This window comes from Lolium rigidum, chromosome 1 (genome assembly GCF_022539505.1).
Source record: "Lolium rigidum isolate FL_2022 chromosome 1, APGP_CSIRO_Lrig_0.1, whole genome shotgun sequence".
Classification (NCBI taxonomy): domain Eukaryota; kingdom Viridiplantae; phylum Streptophyta; class Magnoliopsida; order Poales; family Poaceae; genus Lolium; species Lolium rigidum.
In genome coordinates, this window is record NC_061508.1 from 344537763 (window position 1) to 344563363 (window position 25601).

General features: G+C 44.7%; 1 protein-coding gene across 1 annotated transcript; it reads right to left on the reverse strand.

Annotated features, from left to right (window-relative positions):
- Positions 1-1793: 1793 nt before the first annotated feature.
- Positions 1794-4955, reverse strand: LOC124684508 (auxin efflux carrier component 2). Its single transcript, XM_047218806.1, has 7 exons — positions 3931-4955; positions 3564-3748; positions 3125-3437; positions 2449-2534; positions 2189-2346; positions 1950-2026; positions 1794-1860 (listed from the first exon to the last, which is right to left on the reverse strand). Exons 1-7 carry the CDS (start codon positions 4953-4955, stop codon positions 1794-1796), a joined length of 1911 nt encoding a protein of 636 aa, XP_047074762.1.
- Between the last annotated feature and the right edge of the window lie 20646 nt (positions 4956-25601).

Below are 25601 nucleotides of genomic sequence, written 5' to 3' on the forward strand. Positions count from 1 at the left end.
CGAAAAACGATATATCAAAATCAGCCTCAGCGAGCTTGGCGGCTCCCTTTGTGTGGGTGCAATAGAGACAGACCCACGTGAAACTTGCAGCGGATGGGAATTATGGCTCCTCGATGATCCTGTCAATAGCATATGGGTCAAAGCGTACTCTATTTCATCTTGTGCAAGTTACGCGTTGACGCCTCTGAAAGTGCTACATGACGGTAAAAAGTTGCTCCTCTATGGCTTCCATGGAAGAGGAGGACCGCAATTGCTAATCTATGACCCCGATGATGGAACATGCACGGAGGTGGCGAAGATGCCCGCTGATCATACCTGGACTATCAGCCTTTGCACCTTGAACCTTGAACGTTTGGTGTCAAGATCTGATGGACCCAGCTGCTAGGTAATCTTTGGGTGTGTGATGCCTATCTTTCTTGAGATCCCAAGCTGATGTGGAGTGTTTGACTTGAGAGAGGAGTACTGCTATCTTCAGACAATCTGAGCTGGTCCATGTGATTAACTAAATATAGTTTTCATTGTTTGACTAGATGCCGTTGACTATTGGCCAATTCATTTTGTGTTGTTTTTATGTTTTATCTGCTACTTACAAATATTTTTCTACTTTTCAAAGTAGTAACACAACTGTTAGCAAGCACATTGCTTAGCAGTGCACAAAATATTACCATACGTTAAGTTTGTAGATAGGCTCGTTAATGTAAGTGGAGCTAATTAAGAGAATATGAACAGTGGTCAGCTGCTCAAGGCGGTGATCGGAACAACATAAGTTGCATACGTCACGGATGACTCAGAATATAAGCACATCCCTTCATGAAGGTATTATGGCTAATGAGCTGATCAGACTGAATACTAGTCATCTGATAAACAATACAGACTCTCAATATTCTAGGTCTTCGGTTTCATGTTCCATGCAGCAAAGGACAATCCACTAGCACCAAAGAAACATAACCTCCACATGTGAGCAAGCACAGACAAGTAGCATCTAGCTAACATTTGACACTTGAAACTAATTTAATTATCCATCAATCACACTGTTTGGCAGCAGACAAGAAGATATATAGTAGAAAAAACTCACAAGATACTCTCTCATTCAGTTCAGATCCTCTGCAAAATCCCTATAGCTAGAAGCCAGCACTTCGATCGCATCCATGGATGCATTGCCTTGGAATCATCAATACAAGCTATACGATACCTTTACACAGCAGTAAATTAAAGTTGCTGTAAACTAGCCGATTTTTCCTACATTAGATGCAGTTTTAGAATTCACAGTTCATCTGAAGAAGACTTCAGAGTTCAGAGATCTGTCCAGGCAGGCAGTGCACTGAATCATCTTAACTCTTCCCCCAAAGCATCAGAGTGATCAGTGATGTTGTCATGCAATGTGGGAACCGCCATGTATTAGTTTATCCGATGTAAGATGCAAGTTACATTTACCTTTGCATAAATCAGGCAAATATTGTGCAGATCATGTGTTACTGAACAGAAGTATCAACTAGTGGAATCTTAGTTTAGCAGCAAATTGTCGGTTTAAGGGTTGAACTCTTCATACTCAAAGCCCCAGCCTTTACTTTAGATCTAAAACAGTAGAAAAAAATGGAATCAAGGATATATTTTTGTTTCTCCTTTGCATTCCTATCTAGGGTCCTACTAAGCTAGCTTTCCCTATCCTTCTGCTAGATCTCGTGTATCTTCAGATATTCAAGACAGCTCACGTATTCATTTGGCATTTCTCTCTAGAACTCTACCTTTCACTAGAAATTAATATGCAGCCTTAGTTCTTCAATATTGTCACTCTATATCCCAAGAAGAACATAGTAGAGTATCGTGATCGGGAGCGCAACGAGCATACCAAAAATAACCCTGAAAACATACATGCAAAATGAGTAAAGGAAGAAATTTTTTGTATGCTCGGATATTGGCAAAGATTGAGGATGCATTGTCTTGCTTACGCTGTGCTAAGTATTTGAGGGTGGCAATTGTACTCCTTGGCAAACACAAATGGAACAATTCCTTGTGGAAGTGCTGCCTGTCGATCAATCACATAATAAAAAGTAAGTTCCTCGTCACAATATATTTCCCACTTATCTGAATCACTAGTATCTACAAATTAGATTTGGGTATATATGCTCGTTCGCAGATAAAATTTGATTTATATATTGTACAGTTTATATTTTATTCCCTTACTAACCTGAACAATGGCAACATGTAGGAGCACTCCCCGGAGCCCAACGGCTATGGAGGTCGCAGCGATCACCGCCGGACCCGTCAAGAACCTCACCGCCATGGCGAATGTGGCGACAGACTTGCCACACGAGATAATCTTCGGTTGCAGAGCCATGAAGAGACCTGGATTAATTGCATAAGTTACCGTTAGGAGTTCTTGGGGCAAGAGACAAAGATAGAGGTACAGATTTGTGATGAATAAACAACAAAATGTCAACGCTGTACCTAAGCTGAACATAGCCATCCCTAGACCTGCATCAGACAGGATAGATATGGAACCTTTGATTATTGTAGGCATCTGAATATTCCACCTGTAATATTTCAAGGAAATTTTGGTTAATATCTAATGTAGATCTGTGTATCGTGCATGTGCCGCCTTTCTCCTAAAAATGCCTTGTGTGTTTCCTCTGAAGTTTCCTCCAGATGTTCCACCGATCTCGTGTATAATAAATAGTACATCAATGATGGATGCACATCATTGTACAGTGTACACGACGATGTGTCGTGCATCAGCCGTAGATGAGAGCACACAATATATGTACTACCGATCTGGAATCTATGAATGGAGACAAATTAACACGGCATCTGAATGCAGTTGATTTTGTAGATTTGGTCTGCTACAGGACTCCAGGTCAGGTCTTGCATAAGACCTGCATCTGCATGCATGTGCTGGACCAGATCCTAGACCGACGTGATTATCATGTGCTCTCACATGCATGGGACAATCATAAGCAATCTAACCAGTAGAGTATAATGAAGATAGAGCCCATGTCAATCTACACTAGGATCCAGTTTAGCTGATTAACTGAATTAATCCACGAAAGAACTTGTGATGCATGCATGAACGTATGATGCAATGCATATATGCATGTGTACAGTTATGCAAGTGTGAGATGTGAACCTGAATGAGACGAGTGACCAGACGAGGCCGATGAGGCTGGAGTAGGTGTTGGGGTTGCGGATGAGCTTCCGCCACACCATGATCAGGATGAGCCGCGTCATCACGCTCGCCGGCGGCATAGGGTGCGCCGCCTCCTCCAGCCCGGGCATGTCCGCGCCCTTCTTCCTCGGCGCCACATATGGGGATCCCGATACCGGGAACTTAACGCCGAGCCCGGTCGCCGGGCTTTTCATCATGCCGTCCTCGATCTCCACCCCCACGTCGCCGTTGCTGGCGTCTTTCTTGATCACCGGCGTCACGGTGCCGCTTAAACCTGACGGACGTGTGCGCATAAATGGTTACTTACACAGTGTGCCAAAAGCACTCAAGCAAAATCACATATGCTGGCAACTTAATTTGATTCGGACGGAGGAACCACGCTTGTTTGTTACGTACGTACCTCTGGGAGTGGCGCCGTCGCGTGGCGTGGCTGCTGCTGCCGGCGCGGCGGCGAAGTCGGTAGAGGCGGCATGGTTGACAGCGTTGCGGAGGTTGGCCTCGGAAACGGGCGACGCGCTGGAACTCCACACGAACATGTGCAACTCCTTGTTCGAGTTGGAGTTCGAACCTCCAAGCTCTTTCTTGCTATATTATTCCAATCAAAAATCAATTCAAGATTCAACACAAAAAGTCCAAGCTCAAACTAAAAGCATGCATGTGATCTAGCCATTGACCATTGCAAATTTCGATTGATGTGCTTGCTAATCGTCAGGAATTGAGCCTTGAGTTTTCCATCAACACAGCAAGATTATAAGCCGGACACGTACCGTGGCGCCGGCATCATCATGCCGGGGTTAGGCGCGGGGTACGCCGGTGCTGCAGCCTCGCCTCCCTTGAACTTATTGGCCACCTGCTCGTCGAGCCCCTGGCCGCGTGCACCACCACCGCCGACGACACCGGGCTGCCCCTTTGGACTGGCCAGCTTGCTCCCGTTGAACATGGAGTAGAAGTCTGACTGGTTGAAGCTGGACTGGCGTGGCGTGGGCTCCCGCGACGTTTGCAGCGAGTAGATCTCCACGCCCGTCAAGTTCGACGCCCGTGGCGTCATCGCGTTGGACGCGCCACGGTAAATCCCGGAACGCCCGGCGCCATGGCCGCCCGTGGTAGACCCGGACGCCGACCGCCGGATGACGACGTGGACGCGGCCGTCGCGCCCGACCTCGGCGTCGGCCTGCAGCGCCTCGCGCCCGTTGAGCGAGACCACGTCGGAGTCGACGCGGAAGGAGGCGATGCTTGCGCCGACGTCCGGCGGGAACTGCTCGGAGATGAGCGCCTTGGCGCCGCGGTACTCGAAGAGGAAGAGCATGAGCGTGTACCAGATGACGCTCTGCAGCACCACGATCTGCACCATGAGGGACCCGGAAAAGTCTCCGTACATGGCGCGCAGAAGCGGGATGCCCATGACGAGCGTGTTGGGCAGCGTGGCGAGGGAGAAGAGCGTGATGGTCCAGTCGAGCGACGCGGCCTCGTCCCCGGCGCCGACGACGCCGCCGCGGTGGCAGCGGTAGCGGGAGAGCAGGTTGTGCCAGACGGCGAGCGCGGCGAGGATGACGAGCTTCTGGAGCGAGTCGGCGGCCAGGAAGCGGTAGTCCATGGCGTAGGGGTCGTTGGTGGATATGAAGTGGAAGGAGAGGAGCGGCACGGCGAAGACGGCGACGAAACGGTTGATGCCGGAGCACTGGTCGGGCGTGAAGATGCCCCACCACCGCACCGACCCGTACGCCATGAACATGGCCACGTACAGCGGCACCACCGCCGCCAGCACGTCGTAGATGTCCTTCCAGGTGATCATCGCGCCGACGAGCTAGATTCCAACAGTTTCTGTGGGATCTCTGGCGGTCGATGAATCGAGATGTTGTTAGTAGTGCGAAGAGAAGCGGAAGGATCGTTATATAGTAGGCGATCGATCAAATGGTTTGTTAATTAAGTACTGCTACGAGCTAGCAGTAGTACACTGTGTCAGATTAAGTTAAGCAAGGTGCATGTGTGAGGGGAAAGATTCCAAGGGGACAGAGGTACACTTGCACACATTCAATTGGTTTTTGTTTAGCAAATTCGTTTTGTTCTTGCGGTGAATTGTAGACACAAGCTACCTAAGGTTGCATTGGGAGACCTGAAGGAAGTCGGCCTGCTGGTTGGAACCAAGCTAAATGTATGCATATACATCATAGTAGCCAGCTATGGATCGCGGGAGACTAGATTGAAGCAACTATAGATACTTGCCTAAGTAGACTAGGCATCATGGAGCCGCGGCAGCTTGACGCACCATCCAAAATATCTACGGGCGCCTCATTTTGAGGCTCGCTGGACAGGCACTAGAGTCTTAGCTCGTTTAGAACGAGCCACGAGTGAGAAGTGGCGTATTGTTTGATTCTGCATGATGCTATTTTGTGCACCAGTTAGGCAACAAAGGCTAATTCATTTGGTTGGTTGCGTGTAGCCTATTTTAGCTCTACCCATACACCTTATAGGTTGTACACATCACAGTCCCATGCTCTTACCATTGTTTAAATAGGGTAAGATTACCATGTCATTGCATGTTACATCTGATCATATTGAATTTAGAACCACAAGATCCTGACGATCATGACGATCAAGAAGACGATGGTGAATTCTTTGACCCTACTCTCACGTAACTTCGGTGTTGCTTGTGCTAAAGACATGTGCAAGAACGCACATTGGCTCCGGTGCTCCTTGTGTTAACGACAATGGTTGTTCCATGGCCTAAATAGCCATGTCCATATCATCCAAGAAGCTAAGGTACTCTGCTTGTGCCTCTTCCAATGTTTCACACCATTTGTAGTTGTTGTAGTACTTATTGACTTGATCTTGGCAGATTCTCCATGAGTTGTAGATACCTGGATTCCTTCCTCGGAAGATCACATACCACTAGTATGGCGGAACAAGAACAAGGTTTTTGATAAATCAAAAGAATGAAACAAGTCATAACATAGCAACACAATGTTGACAACACATCATAAACTAATAGGAGCATGCATGGTAATTGCAAAAGGGATCATAAGTTCGGCCTACGCTAATGTGGTGTAATCCTACCACCACCACAAAAGTGAGTGCCATCCTAACACTGCAAGTTCGCCATCATATGAGGGGTTAGTATATACTACCTCATCATAGTTACAGTCCATAAGTGGTTTTGAATCCCTAGCTAAACCAAAATGTACATCATCATCATTAAGCCATCAACAAATCACGGGCATCACTTCCACACATGCCTCCCACCCAGACGGCCCGAAGGGCAACACTACATGTTGTTGTAGTGCTTGCCAAGATAGGTCCTGAGCCACAGGATCTGGTGTGGTAGATTCATGCCAACGAAGCTCGTACCCTGGGCCTTGTGGTCACGAGGTGAGTCTGCACCGCCATGAGAGACTCCACGATGAGGCCAACAATGTCAATGATTGCGGGTGTATAGGTCGGGGTGCATGTTCGTGGGCTTGTTGTCCCAAATGGCCTATACGACGTCCTTGACAGCGACAACCATGTTGGGGAAGGCCATCAGTGAAGGCACCTCTCCTCCTCTTACTTTCATATACACCTTTTCAGGAGCGTTATCCGGCTTCTCAGGGGGGCATCAAGGATCACCATGTCCAAATCCTGCGTGTCAGCATCCTCAGCTGACGGTGTAGCTGGAGGTGTGCTCAGGGGCTCACTTGAGCGCATGGCGTACTTGCCAGTGGCGAAGACGAATGCAGAGATGGTATGCATCTCATCATAGTTGGTAATGGGTGTGTTCAGGAACTCTTAGTCCTTGGGTTGATCCTACAATTGGAAGATATATAGTATGTTAGTTATGAAGGTTAGTAATGATCGAAGTTAGCGAGGAGGATAATGTGCTAACCGCGACGTGACCATGGTAATGCTCAGCCTCCAGGAGGATGGTTTCCCTCTCGTCGCACCATTGAGCACAGCTAAAATTGCGGGGCCTGCTAACGACGAGCAACCTCACCCTCCACTTCCTTAGGTGGTTGTACAATTGTGTGGAGCTAACGTCAGAACCGCGGTGCTCCATGAGGGCTTTGGTCATGGCAGTTAGATGGACTTCGTTGAAGCCCTTGTCAGTTCGGATGGTGCTCTTCATTAGCGCACACATCTTCATCGGGACAAAGCTGGACATGAAGGGGAGCCACTTCATGGTCCCCTTCTGTGCAGCCTGCATAGCCTTCTTCACAACCGTGCGCTTCCTAGCCTTTGTCTTCCTCGTGGCGGCCATCCTTGCCGCCACCTAGGCCACAAGGGAAGCCACTGGTGACATGGGGATGACTTATCAGGTCCATGCGACTAGCGTCCCTGGTATGGATCCATAAAGGAGCCCATGAAGCACATATATAATAAAATACATGACCTGGATCTGGATGCACCTGAAACCCAGGAACCAGACGTAAAGAACAAGTAGACACCCATCAAGCAGCTGAAATTGACATAGGCATATATTTGTAACCGACTCTGATTGAACTCTCAGACGCAGCCTTGTATATAAAGGCTAGAAGGAGCCAACATCAGGGTCCAGATTAACTCGTATCATACTCGTCATAAGTCTAGATTGATATTCTAGTAATCAGGCAATTATGTATTTCTCATCAAGAATGTCGGACTTTCTTGTTTGTCTAATAAGACGAAGAAATCACCAATGCACCTCTTTTCCTAAACCCAAATCCATTACCATGGGCATTGCTGATATTAGGGACCCATCAGCCAGCACTGTCCCTCAAAGTTATAACAAGGTGAAATTAAACATAAGTGATCAGAAAAAAAAAGCAAATAGCCCTAATATCAGAGGTAAAAAAATGAAGATAGCACAACTTTTCTGTACAAGGAGACCGACATCTGGGATCCAGCTGCCAGCACCGGGCAGCATCCCTCAAGGCATCAAAGTTATAACAAGGTAGAATTAAATGGAAGGAAACGGAAAAAGGCAAGTATCCAGCAATATCATGGGTAAAAAACTTCAACATATCTCAAGTTTTTTTGTAAAAAGAGGCTAGCATCTGGGACCCATTAGATAGCAGCATCACTCAGTGTTTAAAAGGAAAAATCAAACGGAAGAGATCAAAGAAATGGAAGTATCCACAATATAACAAGTTTTCCCTAATATCATGGGTAAAAAATAATCGAGATATCACACGTTTACTTCTAGTTTTCATATGGGATCCATCAATCTGCCGCGTCCATCAACGTTAACAAGTTTGTAGGGTATGGAAAGAAAAAAATCAAATAGGCAGAAATTATAGGTGAAAATAAATCTAAAAAGTTCGGAGAGGCTGATATATGAAATCCATCTTCATGCAATGTCCTAAACGTTAAAAAGGTGGTAGGGAATCGGAAGAAAAATCAAATAGACAAAAATCATAGGTAAAAAATCGAAGAAAGTTAACATTTGTTGTACAGATAGGCTGGCATATGAGACCCATCTGGCAGCAACGCACCCAACATTAACAAGGTGGCAGGGGATCGAAAGAAAAAGTAAAGTAACTAGACATCTCATGTAAAAATAAATCAAAGAACGAAACATTTATTATTGGGAGAGACTAACATATGAGACTCATCTTACAGCAGTGACCTCAACATTAACAAAGAGGCATGGCATCGAAAGAAAATGTCAAGTAGCCAGAAATCACAGGTAAATAGTAATCCAAAAAAAAAAGTTATATTTATTATTCAAAGATGCTGACATGAGAGACTCATTTGCTAGCAGTGTCCTTAACTTTAACAAGACGGAATGCGATTGAAGGAAAATTCAAGTAGCCAAAAATCATAGGTAAAAAATAAATCCAAGAACAAATATTTATTATTCAAAGAGGCTGACATATGAGACATATCTGCCAGGAGCTTCTTCAATGTTAACAAAATGGCAAGGGGTTGAAAGAAAAAGTCAAGTAGCTAGAAATCAATGATAAAAAATAATAAAAGAATGGAAACGCTTATTGTTCAACAAGGATGACATATGAGACCCATCTTCCGGCGGTGTCTTCAACTTTACAAAGACGGCAGGAGAAGAAAAATTCAAGTAGCAAGAAATCATGACTAAAATATAAATCCAAGAAAAAATATTATTTTCCAGAGAGGCTCACATATGGAATCCATCTTGGAGTTGCATCATCAACATTACAAAAGCAGCAGGGGATCGAAAGAAAAAGTCGAGTAGACATAAATCATGGGTAAAAAAACCAAAAAGAAAAATACTTATTATGCAGAGAGGTTGATGTCGGGGACACATCAGCCAACAACATAAAGGCTCGATTGGGGAACGTAAACCCGGTCGAAATAGAGGGCATGATCGTAAAAAACAGTAGCAGAGATGCTACCATTGGGACCCCACCATCTCCGGGGGTATCGATTTGCGTGGACTTAGACGGTGCACTCGAGAATTTCTCATCCACCACATACTGGGCAACCATGCGTGATATCTTTCCCGGATCTGTGGCGCTAGATATCCTAAAAACGAGATAAAAAGGCTTTACCATGTACCAAGAAAAAAGCAAAAATTGTTAGGGCCTCAACAACCATGGTTGGATCCAGTTTCATTGATTATGGCAACTCTTTTTTTAGCGATGTGACAAGGCAAAAGAGCTGACATGTTTTCAGAACCATAGCCATCGATTATAGATTTATAGTTAGCCATTAGTCTGACGTTCCACATTGTGTTGCACACAACGCATGCCGCGCGTGGTGCATGTAGAGGGATATAGATAACCAAAAATAAATAGATATATTTATATTAGTATCAAGTAAAATGGATTGGAGGAGTACTATGAACAGGAAAATTAAAATAGAGTCCAAGATATATCTAGCCTTTTATTTTTAAACACTCAAAATTCGTGTTTTAAAATTTAAAAAATCTGAAATAAAATTCTAAAGGTAGCCGTGTACTTTTTTTGAAATGGGGAGCCTAACCCCAGCCTCTAATCAATTGATGCACACAATCATTTTATTGCAAAGTTTCAAAGTTTAAGAAGTTCTACATCTTAAGTATCACAAAGGGTGTACATAAAAAACCAACTAAAGGAAGCAAATTAAAATGAAGTGCCTAAGCATCTTGAATTCTTTTAGAAAGCCGCCGGCCATTCTGGTTGTAGATAGCCCGAGCAATTGTCTCCAGACGGATGTATCCAGTATCCATATGCGCCTGCTCCGCCTCCGGAAGAAGGTAAGACCACTCGTGGATCCAGTGTGTAACCATACGGATAACCTGTAAAAAAAAAAGAGCATTCGTACTCTTGTTTAACACAATATCATTACAACAATTCCAGATAGACCATATCAAAGCAGAAATACCCGTACAGATATGTTCCTTAGATGCTTTATCAACCTCATTTAGCCAATTTCTAAAAATATTTGTAACATTAGCTGGAGGGAGGATATTAAAAGTATATTGAATAGTTCTCCAAATAAGACGTGCGAAGGGACAATCAAAAAATAAATGGTTAATAGATTCATTGGCATCACAAAATGCACATTTCTTACAATCATTCCACTTTTTTTAGCAAGGTTATCTTTAGTGAGGATCACCATTTTGTAAAGGAACCACATAAATTTTGTAATCTTTAGTGGTACCTTAATTTTCCAAATATACTTGCGCAAGAAAATAGTATGGCCATTCAAGAAATCTGCATACATGGACTTAACAGAGAATATGATTTTGTGTACTCATGCAAACTCTTAATGCGAATTATTGTGTATTCTATGCTACACAAATATAATAAAATCTAACAAATTTTATAGTGAATGCTGCACATTTCAAGACCGTATAACTTGTCAGATTTTGTCTTCTTTGTGAGGTGTAGAATATAAAGTAGTTCATATTTATACGTTTGTACTATATATCATTGGGCTATCTGTACAACTTTTTTCAGATTTCTTTGAAATTTTGAAATATAATTTTTAAATGTTTCAAAATAAATGGCTACATGTTGCTCGGTATCTGTTTACCCACTCTCGTACAGATACAGCGAATTCACACGCAGAAGATCCCCGACATTTTGTGTCTTTCACGAGGTTAGACTGGTACAGGGTGCTTCTTCTGCCCTTCCAGGCCCATGTGCCCGTAGACAACGGCCACAAGAACCTTTTGATCAAGGCACTCAAGGTAAGCATAGTAATCAAAGCGAAAGCGATCGCATCCTCCTATTCCTTACGGTGATTAATCTAATCAAGTGTGGTCTGTGGTACCCATTTCTTGACAACCCAAAGCACACGGCTTGGACTTTAATTCTTGCCGTTGTTAGAGCAGCTGGTTTTGTCAACGATATCTACCCTCTACATGTGGTACATGTCGCCCTGATCTAGTTCTGCCAGTAAGATGTGAAGGTACCCTCTTGTGTAGTGTACTAGCTATATATTGAGTTTTCTTCTCTTCCCTGTATACGACTCTGATTCCACTACATTTCGATAATTATAGATAAAGCATTTGCGAATAGTAGCCTAGTAATTCGTTGACTCGCGCGACATGTAAGGCGGATCGGATACCATCGAATCCACACTTCACTGGATGGGATTCTAGCTGGTTTGACCTCCAACAGTAAGCTTAGCAAGCACGGCTGCACACAGGAGGTGTCTGGCCCCTGGTCAAACCAGCCAAGTAATTTCAGCTGTCAGGATTAGTATAACGACGGCATGCCGGGCACACGCTGGGCACCGCACGCTCTCGGTGCAGGCCGTGTCTTTGCCGGGGCAGACACACCCACCGCCGCCGAAACCGGCGCGCGGCCGTGCAGACATGCACCGCTCCGTTCTAGCTCCGTGCCGATGGACAGTCTGCGTGTGTTTTACATGTAACGATGTAAGTACCTGATTATATTAACTATAAGGCCGTGCTGAAGCATTAAACGATGGCTGGGAGTGTTTGGTGAGTCCAGGCCCCTGGGTGGAGTCGGGCTCCGTTCTAGTTCACTAGGGCAATTATGAAGTCCTGAAGTTGCCAGCAAGTGAAGTCCTGAAAAAAAAATCTATGAAGTCCTGAAGTTGCCAGCAAGTGAACTGAGTATGCATTTGTAGACATGATTGACTGAATAAGAATATGGAAGTGTTGGCGGCAGGGACTACACGATCAAAGTAAAAAATATTTGGCTTTAAAGGAAAGAAACTCTAAGCGTTGTGACTTTACTAGAAGTGATTTTGTGCATGACCAAAATTCGAATACGAAGATATAAACTTGGACGGGCGGAGATGCATCAACACATCCAACCACCGGGCAATACCGGTTCACCTACATGATGAAAGTAGATTTGGAATAAACGGTCAACAAGACCCATACAAAATGAATATGGAATGTGATCATTATAGGGCATTTGATCAGAAACTTGGGTATCATCGCGTAAAGGTAGGGGTAGATGGGCCAGCTCAATAAAGCGACCTTTCGATCCGTTCCTTATTATTATTATTTACTATTTCTATTTAATTTTCTTTTCTTTTATATTTGACCCTCTATTAGGTGGTGCCACCTTCCCTCTCGCTAAAGGTCAGTCGGGACCTCACCCTCAAAGAATCGTTACAATACACCCAGATAATTAGAATTCAGAAACTTTTGACGTTATTGTTGCAAACATACATTCATCACGAAATAAAGAAATAGCAACAATATGTGTTCAATTTTTACAAAGAAGCACTGAGGGTGCCTCCCCTAGACCCAACCAGCTCCTACGAGTATGATAATGTTTGTTCATACGGGTATCATAATGTTTTTTACAAAGAAGCAATGAGGGTTTACATATTATTGTAAAAAAACATGTACATGAGCCAATAATAGGTGTTCATACGAGTATGATTAAACTGTTTTGCTAATTCTTAGTAGACTGAGAATTAGCTTAGAGCTCAGTAGACTCTTCAGCCGTCCGATCTCCCTTCTGCTTTAAGATTCACGTTTGTGTTGTTTTGTTGTTTTGGCCCTGTTTTCTTCTCCGGCGTGGGATTTTGATTCGTTGGGCATTTTTTGTTGTTGGTTTGACGGGCCTTGTATCGTCGCTAGCCAATAATAGGTGTTCATACGAGTATGATTAAAATGTTTTGCTAATTCTTAGTAGACTGAGAATTAGCTTAGAGCTCAGTAGACTCTTCAGCCGTCCGATCTCCCTTCTGCTTTAAGATTCGCGTTTGTGTTGTTTTGCTGTTTTGGCCCTGTTTTCTTCTCCGTCGTGGGATTTTTATTCGTTGGGCATTTTTTGTTGTTGGTTTGACGGGCCTTGTATTGTCGCTAGTCGTTGTCCTCCACTATCCAGATACGAGCTTGTCCTTGCGAGAGCGTGAACGGCGGCGGTCAACATCGACGGTGAGCGGAGGCGCCCCTCCCTTTCCTCCCCCGTTATTTGTCTCCGCGCCAAGCTGTGCCGCGCCTCCTCTACACCATTCTTCTCTCGCTGCTCCTCTACCGCTTTCTTCTACGGATGCGTTTTTTGTCATTTTTGTGCAGCGGAGGTTCGGTTCCCTGTCTGCTAAGCTGTGATTTGTCTGGTAAGCGGTGAGGTGAGGAGATGCTAATTATTTCATGTTTAGTGTTGTAAAACATTTTTCTGTCCAAGATTAGGTGTTATAGTTATTGGCGTTTTTCAGAAAATACTTCGATCGAAGTTGAATGGGCTGGTTATCTCCAGTTGAATGTGTCTGAACGGGTCTGGTTCTGTCCATTGTTTGCATTTGCTTGTAGCCCTGTTCCATGCTTGGTAGTAGTTTTCCTATTAAGTAATGTCATGTTTTTCTAGAGGACAAGTAAAGCAATTTTCAGGTATCTTTTTAAGTATCTAGTAATCGGTTACTTAGTTAATTGTCGGGAGGTTAGCATATCTAGTAATCGATTGCAGTATGCATGGCTGTACGGCTAGCATATCGAATGTTCAGCAAAACTTGATTTGCCTACTGTATACACAGTCACATGAGCACGCCTAGCTGTTCATCCTGCCGTTGTGTAGACTATTGCGCGAATGTGTGTTCAGGTGTATAATACAAGTGGATGGAGACTTGTATATGCAATGTGTTTAAGTGTATATTCAAAATTATAGGTGTTTGCTGTATATTCTCTTTTTTTATGTTCAGATATAATTTGTTGTGTCAGGTTATTAGTTATAGTTAGTTTGAATTTTTTTGAAGTGTTAGTAGAATAAGTAGATGTGTTGTTTCATGTTCAACAAAGCCATATCTAACTCTACGTAGGTAAATCTTCTGAATCTTCTCCATTGTGTTGAAGTTATGAAAGTATTTCTTCTGAATCAAATCTCTATATTATCTGTTAATTTTCAGTTCACATCACAATGGTCTACCTCATCCTTTTTCTGCAGCAGCCCCCCGGAAAAGATCAATTTTATTTTAGTGACAACAAATAGAGTAATAAAAATTATTTGAAAAATCAACCTTGTTTGTTCACTCATAGTACATAAATCCAGTACTTAGGTACAGAATCAGACCCTTAAGTTTGTGTATAGTCCTATCTCTGAAAGCATGCTCCTTGCTTGTTTTTTTCTTGCAGCACATTGAGATTTGTAATGGTGAGAATTGGTAGTATATATTTCTTGCAACATTTTGGTAGTACAGCGTATGTAGCAGCATGAAAAACGGAAAAGCACAACTGATCCCGAGGTCAGATGTGCTCCTTTTCTCGACCACCCATTTAGTCTTGGGACCCGCTCCTGTCAGCCATTTTAAGTCACTACGACATGCAGAAATGGTACAACGGGAGAATACACGTATGCTACGGTGGGCAAACATGTGACGGATGTGTGTTTTCAGTCTAGCCTCGTTGTGAGTTGTGACAGGGCGGCGCGGGGGAGGGCAGGCGACGACGCACGCTGCTGGAGCAGTGGCGTATGACCTCCATCCTAAGCAGGGAGAGGCGTCGTGTGGAGCAGGAGCTGCGGCGGAGGGGAGGCGACGACAGGGCGGGGCCGTCGAACGCACCGCCACGCGGCCAGTATGCTAGTGTTAGATAAAATCTAGCCATTTTCATTCAATCTTGTAATATATAATTAAATTTGAATGAAAACCTTTATTTTTGTACACTTTTATTTATTTGGGGTGCATTTTCGGGGGACGCGGCTGGGAAGTGACGTCCCCCAATCACAGCACGGAGAAAATACGTCCCCCAAAAGCTCGATCCAGCGCTCTTTAAGGGACGATTTGAGGAACGCGGCTAGAGATGCTCTAAGGGAAGAAAATCTCCCGGGGCACCCCGCTTGCTACATGTGTCAATACATGAGCATCTCACTCTATACCTACATGGGAATAAAATTGAATAGAAAAACATGATCTCACTTATTCATATTTGTTATCACTAATATAGATGTATGTAGAATATTATAATTATAGGTACATCCATCGTAGTGGCAAGTAATATAAATCAGAGAAAGTACAAAAAACCAAGAAAATACCTACGAAAAACAAGTCCAACCAGAAGAAAAATCTGCGGCATCGGATCAATGGGCCACCCAACGTGTATGCCGAGGCTACTTTACCATACAACCGGCAACGAGCGAACATTAGTTCTCCCCGATTTGATGTTACCGGGCATCCTAAATTCTGTCCAAGTCAGTGAGGAATCTCATATAGAATACGGGTGAACTTGTTGAAGACCCACCACAAAATGAATCGAGATTTCAGTCCACAGCAAATTAGCAGGCCTAGGTTTCACTTTGAGACTGCTTTGCCTTTGATCAGACGTATCATACGTACTACACAGAAGCCTTCAAAATGTAGGATGTGCTGTTGTTCTTCCAAAAAATTATAGTACGGAGTAAAAAAAGATGACAACAAAGTAAGATGATAGAAGAAAAAGAGAAAAAAAGAGAGACCGACATCACACCACACTTCCAACTCCCCGCACCCTACTAGAGGAGACCTAGGGTGGCAGGCAGACAGGACAGGCCCAGCCGGAAGTATATAGCAATTGAGCTTTAGACCAGTCGTTTTCTAGACCGAAATTCAGCACTATTTAGCACTAGATGGATGTAAAGTTTGGATTGGGGAGGCTCATTTTCCCAGCGACGAGTTCAGGATGGTTGAAAATTTAAACAAATATAGGCGAATTCAGACAAAATAAGACGAAATACGATCAAACATAGGCGAAATTTAGAGATATTTAACATATATAGGTGAGTTCGTATATATAGGCCGAATCCGTAATGTATTTGAATTCGGCCAGATGGAAACATAAACTAAAATTTAAAAACAGCGTTCTACATGCCAAAACGGCGCCGGCGCCGACTGCGGCATCCCCAGGATGGGGGAGTTGCCGCCCTCGATGTGCGCGAGCACACTGGAGAGTGTGCGGCCCGGCGCGCTCCACCAGCGGCGGCGACCGGCGGCATTGTTACGCGCTGGAGGAGGGGGAGGACCGTTGTACGCTGCGAGTTCCCGTTCGTGCCAGCGACGGAAGAGCTCGATCCATGCGTCGTAGTTGTCGGGGAGGTACCGCTCCTCCGCGCGCTGCTCCTCGCTGAGGGTGACCCGCACATCGTCGATAGCGGCGTCGAGCTCGTCGCCTCCCACCGGAAGCGGCGGGATAGGGATGCACCCCCGCGCTCAGGCGCCATCCTCCGGGCACGCGGAAGTCCGGCGGCGCCAGGTAGCCCGCCATGTGCAGAAGTCCCGCCTCCCACTGGTGTAGGGAACACCGGTCGAACCCGTCGTTCGTCGTGGCCCGCCATTGCTCGCTGGAGGAGGATTGGGGAGAGAAGACATGGCTGGGGAGAGGAGGGAGACGACGGTGCTGAATGTGGCCAGACGCGGTAGTTTCGCGATAAATAGAGGGAGCCACGTGTGAATCCGAGGCGACGGTATTAGCTCGCCGCGTGGAAGCTATGCATCCGGCGAGGACTGACCGGCGGCAGGCTTTTGCAACGCGCGGAAGACGATTGGCCTTTCTCGCCGACAAGTCCGGACCACCGGCCGCGCGGAAAGTTTTCTCGACGTTTCCCACGCTTTCGTTTCATCCGGATTTTCCGAGCGCTCCTGGGGGGCCGGGGATGACCTGGGCTCGCCGGATGAATGAAAGCGCAAATGCGAGCGAAAACAAGGATCCGGGAGCCCGAGAACCGTTCTTCGTCCATCCGGATAGAAAAAAAAAATCCTAGGAGCCTTCCCGGAGAGACAGCTAGAGATGCTCTTACCTTGGCAGAGCTGATAAGAGTGCTCTGCTTCATTGGCGAGAGGCTAGTCAGCGCCGTGCTATTTAACCAGCCAAATATTCTTCCAGCCGGGCGATGTGGTACTAAGCTGTGTCGTTGCCGCGTCTGTCTCCGACGGCGCACGCAGCTCCGGACACTGACGGGCCAACGCCATGAGCCAAAGGGAGGGGAAGTACGGCTACGTGGTACGCACGTTTGCGCAGCTGCTGACATGGGGATGACAGCGCCGCTGTCGGTGGCAGACGACCACCACTTGGAGAAATCCAACTCTCCGAGCGGCACATAGTAAGTAGACTCGCGGAGCGCCTTTGCTCAGGCCAAGTCTGCGAGTCATCGGGAGCCCGCAGCGCCTGGTAGCACATGTAGTGCTCCCACTTCGCATGTGGCTCCGGCTTGAGGGTGAGCGGTGTATGACGATGCCGGAAGGAGATATGTCAGCGCAGCTGCCATGCCGTCTCCGTAACGATGATGCCAACCGAGCTACGCAAGGGCAAGGCTGCCTTAGACTTAGGCTTGGGGGTGCAAAGCGGCGGGGCACGTGAGGAAGAAGACCTCGACGCGGAAGCAGCGTTGGTGTAGTAGGGTGTCAATGGAGCGCCAAAAGGTGGAGGCAGGCAACTCGGAGCTCGTCATTGCTATGCAACCTAATCCGTGCGAAGTCAGCACAGCGTCAACGTCTTTCCCGGCACGTGTTTGGCCAAGGTAGTTGTATAACCCGCCGTATGGACCAAACACGGCCACGTAGATCACCGTCACACCCCGCCTCAAAAAGGATCGAGTCGTGAGAGCGCGATGTCCTCCGCCCAATCGAGGTTCTCCTACTCCAGAGAGGACCGGTTCGATGACAACAAATGTACAGGATGAGGTCGGCATCCTCCGGGATCGGGGGAAGGACATATCCCCCGTGATGACCTTCCAGCCACCACGAGACGGAACTAGAAGTCGTGCCTCGGCCGGTACTGTCGCCTTGACGGCTGCGGGCGCTCAAGACTCAGGCTGGCCATACTGCTAGTATCATACACATTAGTCCCACAAAAATGCTGATGTGGCAGCTAATTAAGGAGGTGGAAGGAGATTAAAGTAATATAGGTGGATACTGTATCATAGTGCATGTCACGAGAAAAGTTAATACCAAATAAATCTTGTGCACACATTTGGATTGAGATTCTAAACAGTAATAAATATAGCATAACTATGATACTACTTCATGATACTAACCACTATAGAGATAGTACCATATACAAGTATCATATGCATGATACTACAACATTATACTTACCACTATGGCCAGCCTCAGCCTTTGGTGCAGGTACGGGGATTGACTTTATGGGTTTGCCAACATATTTTTATAGTGGAAATCTACATATATTTAAAAAACAAATCTGCATATATTCATACACATAACTTTAACCATGATGTATATATATATGAGCAGTGTATATGTGTGCAGTGTTTAATAAAAAAAAGATGCTACTTCCAAAAGAACAATGAACAAATCTAAATCAGTTTCTTTTTTGCATAGGTTATCATATAGGCAGAGTAATAAATGTAGAATAGAGATAACCTGCTACAGCAGAAAATCTTATCGTTAGGACATGACTTTAATATTAAGTACTGAAAGAAATTCACAAAAGCATAAGTTATAAGAGAAACAGAACTTGCATACGTTCATCCAGCAGCACACTGCACATAGCAGGTCACAAGGTTAAAACAATCTGTCTATCCTTGCCGTGCTGCTCACAGAAAAGTAGTGGTTCTATAGAGCAGCAAAAACCGTGTTGAAAAGTCAATTTTGCTATAAAGTGCAGAAGTTAGGATATTGACAGGCAAGTATAACATCTTAAAAAGTTGTAACATCTGCAGTAAAGCAGATCTTGGCGACCTGCCGATGTTGTCAACATAAAGCATGCAAGTTTTGCATCTGTACTTGCTGGAAATAAAAGTTTTGCCTATCACAAAGATCTGATAAAAAAAAAGGATCCAATAAGAAGATTTAACATGAACAAGCTCTGCAACGATGCAGAGTAGACATGGCTATCTAAATCACAAGGTGACATACAATATCACTGTGTCCAAACTGGCAGCATAATGAAGAATTCTTCATAAGAACAAAAACAATGTAGCACCTCCTAAAATATCCAGTGCTCTGACTGAATCATGGCTTTGGTTCTTCAAGGCTGTCGTTGTTTTTGTCGTGGAGAAGACATAGCAGAATCTCACTTACACAGATACAAGAAACATTTGTTCTACAATGCATTTTGCCTAATCCCTTGTTCATCATTCGAAACATAATGGGGAACACCACCTTGAAATGTCAATACTGCAATCAGATCCAAACTAGCAATATGAATGTATGATTAACAATTGATACATAATATTCTACGTGATTGACTATTCTTTTCAGAAATATTCACTAGTTTGGACACATCCGTAGGAAGCACTACATAAGTGAGTTGAGAGTACTGTCATGTTTATTCTACAATATTATCATATTTTTAATCATGTATCATGTCCCACGGCGGAGAATAAGGAAGTTCAGATGAAGATGTCAACTCTAAAGAGGATCCGGAGGTTACCCCATTCAGCAGCAACACATTCGGCGATGATAGCAACAACCTAGCCAGTGAACAACCAGATGATATTAACATCAATCTTTAGACTCAAAACACTAATTTTAACACCGTGAAAAACTTTAGAGACGTTAGTATCATCTTTGACGGTTAAGCCATCAACCATGAATTATTTCCCAATCGCCCTGCGCATGGTGTGCTACCAGCTGTGCTGCACCAAGAAGACGTTCCTCCATAGGCATATGGTGAACCACATTAGTCTTACGCTTGTCATAACTGAGAAACGATACAAAACACGCAGGGTATCTGGGGCCTCCAATGCCTCTTCATCTTTCCTCAAGGGGAATACATCACGGAGGGCATAGGCCATCTTCCAAGCTGCAAGGTCCTCCAGGGACAAGCAAAAGGAATTGTAGGGCCTGATAACCTCTGCGATGTGAATCGTCTCTGCAATCACTACTAAGATGAGTGTAGGGCTAATGTGCTTCACCAGATGCCTATGAACGGACGTCTTATTGGTGCAACAAAGGTGGTAGGTCAGAGGATAAAATAGGTTGATAGCTAAACTGTCAAAAACGATATTAAAGTCTTTGAATCTTTTCATGGGGTCAAATCGATAAATGGAAATATGATGTCACCATCATTTGATTTTTCACGTTTAGGTTGTTGCTATCTTCGCCGAATGTGTTACTACTGAATTGGGTAACCTACAGATCCCCTTAGAGTTAACATCTTCATCTAAACTTTCTTGTTTTGTGCCACACTACATGGCACATGATTAAAAATATGGTAATATTGCATAATAAACATGAAAATACTCTCAACTCACCTAATAATGTATTGGGCCTGTCCAAACGACCAACCGCTCCACTGATTGTAGTGAACTTGTTCACTCGTAGCGTGTATTCCTAAAAATAATAGTCAGTCGCGTTAATCATAATCATATCAGTATCAAATATTATGTTTCAACTGGTAATATTTGGATAATGGGGAACCTGTTCTCTCGCAGTATGTACTCCTTAAACAATAGTTAGTCGCGTTAATCCAAAACTATTAATTGGATCCAATTTGGTAGCAAAATTATTAATTGGATCCAATTTGGTAGCATTTGAAATGCTAAGGAGTTTATCTCAACCAAAAACTATAGGGGCATCATGGCCAGCTAATCTAGACTTGTTGCTATGGTCCTCAACAAAGCTCTTTTCATCGTCATAGTCATCTACAAGCTCACCATATTGATATTTTATAATGCTCTTGATAGAGCTACTCGCTTAGCCACAAATTTTCTCAACTTGCAAAGCTTGCACAAAAATAGGCAAGCTCTCAAAGAATTGTTTGTGGGTGATGTTTGGCATAGCCATAATAAGTTGTCAACTTCACTAGTGGGACAAAAAAAATGCAAGAAAACATTATGTCCATTAGTTCTTTGAATTCGGTGGAGAATTGCATGAAAGTTTCTCTACCTAATCTGATGGTGCTAAGAATTTTTGATGGCAATAAGAGGCCAACGATGCCCGAGGTTATGGCAGCAATGGACTATGTAACAGAAAAAATCAAGGCTGCGATAGATGAAAAACCAAATTTGCTCAAAAGGTGATAGAAATACCATGCGACTCGTGGGAATCCCAAATGGAGGTGAAGTTGTATGGGGTTGCACTATTCTTGAACCCAAATAGGTTCTTTGATCTCAAAGCTAAGCACTAAAATGTCAGATATTGTCAAAAGCTTATGCATATGTTCAAACAGGTGCTACTGAACATGGAGCATTGGAGCACAATGATGATAAAGCAAGTTTGATGAGTAGATTGTCCGATGATTAGGAGAGAGGTGAAGGTGAAGGTTTCAACTCTAAGTTACTACCTCCGTTTAATGGTGCACGAGCATTCCAAGACGAACTTTGAGCTCAAGAATTGAGCAACAAAATCTTAACTATATTGTAAGTAATTACTATCGTCGGATTAGTGTTGAAAAAGACTTCTAATGATGGTAAGTTGATATCAATAATCTTTATATATTTTGAGTAACTTTTAGTCAAAGAAGAAACACGAAAAACGAGGGCGGCTGATTCATTGGAATGGAGGTAGTACTCCAAGACCGAACAAAAAAGAATCCTCGTAAGTACTTTTTCAGCTTACAAATTCTAAATTCCAGTACCTATATTTTTTAGTTTGCAAATCCTAACATTGTCTTCATTTGTAATTTTATAGTTCTTTGGTGGGGTGCTCATGGTAGCCTTGTTTATGAGCTACAATATCTGGCAGAGCACATAGTCAGCCATTGTTCTTCGGCTTCCGAATGTAAGCGCAATTATTGGTCAACCTTTCAAATGTAAGTACCAACTTCCAAGTGTTCCGCCTCCCCTTTTTTGGCAACTTATTTGATTATGTGCGGCTGAAAGTAACAAACAATCAACGATTGTTTTTTTTGTAGGCCGTTTTCAAATCCATAGCAAAAGGTTAGAGTTCCAAAGGTTGAATGAGTTGTGCTTTATTCAATACAACCGGGAGAATGCCGATAGGTTCCAAGAGCTTCGAGAGGAAGGCTACAAAGGGACTAGGTCTTAACCCATTGGTGCTAGAAGACTTGCAATGGGACAATGAATGGGTTGACCATAATGCCCATCCAGTTTATGAAGGGGTTGATATCGCTTGGGGGAAATTTGATGAAGCCGTTAGTGCATCCGAAGGTCCATTGCGCAGCCTTAGAAGCTGTGGGAGTGGAAACTCAAGTAGAAAAGGATGAGGACTGAGAAGGAGGTTGCTCCTGAGGTTGAGCTTCAAGATTATTCAACAAGTGAAGATGATCAAGGGAAAATGAAGGTGAAAGTGAAGATGATGAGAGAGACCATGGATATTTCGATGATGATCTTCCTTACTACGACGAGTGAAGAATGATGGAATTTGGCGCTAATGTGCCTTCTTTTTGGACATAGGGGGGCTGGTGTGGCTTTTTTTGGACATAACGATTTGGGGCTGGTGTGGCTTCTTTTTGGACATATGGATTTGGGGCTAGTGTGCCTTGCTTTGGACACATGATTTGGGGCAGATTTTGGGCTGGTTATTATGAGTTCAGAACTTGGTAGTTCGTAGTGAATTGTAATGAACTACTAATGCTTAATTTCTCTTGTTATACTTCTTGTTGTGATGGTATTTATATGTAGAATTGCTGCTATTTTTTTTCTTATGTGATAATGTGAATCAGCTCCAAAGAATATGGATCATCACGGAAAAGAACTTGGACAGATGGACACACAATAAATTGTACTCTTTATTTGAAGTAAAATTTACAGGTTTGCTGTCACAAATGATGCTCATGAATGCTATTACGTGCATGCTACCGCAAGGTGCACCTGCAATCGATCAAACAAGAAGAGCATGCACACTAGTACAAAACAGGCCTTTCGTCCGGGCCTTTAGTCCCGGCCGTGTCCTAGGCCGGGACTAATGGTCCAGACACATCACCCCGAAACCGCCCCATGGTGCGGTAACCATTAGTCCCGGTTTTTATGGGCCTCTAGTCCCGGGTTGGGATACAAGCCGGGACTAAAGCCCCCTTGCGCCTGCTGGAACCCCTTTAGTCCCGTTTGGTGACACGAGCCGGGACTAAATTCAAACCGTTCGGTTCCCTCGCGGAAATCGATCAACGGATCATAATCGGAAGTTGCATCAGCACACGGAAATCGATCGTCGATCAGAAGTTGCATCGCCATGGGAATTGATCACCCGGTGGCTGGCCTGTTCACCTCCCTCATCTATATATATATATGCATCTTCACATCTCCATTAGCCACATCTTCACATCCTCCATTAGCCATCTCTCCCAAAGAGCTCTCTCCCACCCCGGCCCCAATGGAGCAGCTCGCGCGCACCCTCTCTCTACCTCGATCTTGGGTGTACTACCTCACCGCCGAAGAGATGCACTTCAAGATCACGGTCACTCTCCGTGCATCAAGGGTGGAGAGGTAGATCCACGCCGTCAAGAGGGATTTGTTGGGTTGATGAAGTGCCACAACTTCTCAAGGATTTCTTGTAGGACAAGACCATCAGATTTTGCGGCGCGGCTATCCACAAAGATGTGGAAATGCTACGTTCCTACGGAATTGATATTTTGGAGGCCGAACGCAGACAGAATATCAATTCCGTAGAAACGCAGCATTTCCACATCTTTGTGAATAGCCGCGCCGCAGAATCTGATGGTCTTGTCCTGCAAAAATCCTTGAGAAGTTGTGGCACTTCATAAGCCCAACAAATTTGGAAGACCAAATTCTCGGTCGCCACCAAGAGTTGAAAGACGATGGCGTGCTGATTATCTCTACCCTCGCGAGGGTCGATGAACTCACAGTCCAACCCCACGCACTTGATTGGTGCGGCGTCGAGGAAATCCCTCTTGACAGCGTGGATCCACCTCTCCACCCTTGATACACCGAGAGTGACCGTGATCTTGAAGTGCATCTCTTTGGCGGTGAGGTAGTACACCCGAGATCGAGGTAGAGAGGGTGCGCGCGAGCTGCTCCATTGGAGTTGGGGCGGGAGAGAGCTCTCTGGGAGAGATGGCTAGTGGAGGATGTGAAGATGTGGCTAATGGAAGAGATGTGAAGATGCATATATGTGAGGGAGGTGAAGAGGCCAGCCACCGGGTGATCAATTCCCGTGGCCGGCCACCAGCGGCGATGCAACTTCCGATCGACGATCGATTTCCGTGTGCCGATGCAACTTCCGACGGTGATCAGTAATGGCGACGACGATCGATTTCCGCGCAGGAAGCGAACGGTTTGACTTTAGTCCCGACTCGTGTCACCAGCCGGGACTAAAGGGGGTGACGACAGACGCAAGGTCCCGGCTTGTATCCCAACCCGGGACTAAAGACCCATAAAAACCGGGACTAAAGTCATTAGTCCCGGCCCCGGACGAAAGGCCTATTTTCTACTAGTGCCAAGTCTAGAATTTGACTAAAGATTAAGTGTAGTTAGTGTTAAAAATTGTCCAAGTGAGAGAGTAACGAAAAAAGAAATTAGAAAAATGAAATTAGAAAAAAGAAATTAGAAAAAAGAAAAACAATTTCGAAAAATAATCGTTAGTCCCGGTTGGGCTTACGAGCCGGGGCTAAAGGTTCTCCAGCCCAAACGCTGTATCGCAGCCACGTGGAGAGTCGTTTGTCCCGGCTGGCAACCGAGCCGGAACTAAAAGGTTCGCCTTTAATCCCGCCTGGCTAGTCTCGGTTGGCCAACCGGGACTAAATCCTCTTACGGACCGGGAAAGAAGGGTCAGTAGTGGCACAAGGTCACCGAGGGCTTTCCGTTGCTAACTATTGAAAATTATAAGGTAAAATCACTCCTAAAACTACTACTTACCTTCCTAATTCTACCCCTAAATCCTATTCTAAGCCATGGTGTCTTGGGGCAACTAATCAAGTTGAGTCGCTGACTCAACTGAGCAAGTCATTAGCCACAGCCTTGGTGACTTGACTTGACTTGACTCGGCGACTCAAAAATCCATGAGAGCAAACAATGGTTATACCATGTGTTTTGATTGCTACGTCGTGACTTAACGTGCTTACCTACGAACGTGCGCCACGCGCGTGTTATCAAACGATTTGACTTACTGCCAAAGCTAGGGGTGCAAGGAGGGTCTAGTAATATATACATATTTCACCGAGCGATCTAGCATTCATGCTAGAATGCTTGTAGAAGAGGTTTTGTGAGCCCACAGTTTATGTGCACGCGGGCGTGCTAACAACTAACCC

Bases quoted from the DNA above. Each gene is read 5' to 3' on its own strand.
- LOC124684508 (XM_047218806.1), bottom strand. From the start codon at position 4,955: ATGATCACCTGGAAGGACATCTACGACGTGCTGGCGGCGGTGGTGCCG. The intron at 3,749-3,930 runs GTACGTGTCCGG...GGAATAATATAG, and splicing joins ATGATGATGCCGGCGCCACG to CAAGAAAGAGCTTGGAGGTT. The intron at 2,535-3,124 runs GTTCACATCTCA...GAAATATTACAG, and splicing joins TGGTCACTCGTCTCATTCAG to GTGGAATATTCAGATGCCTA.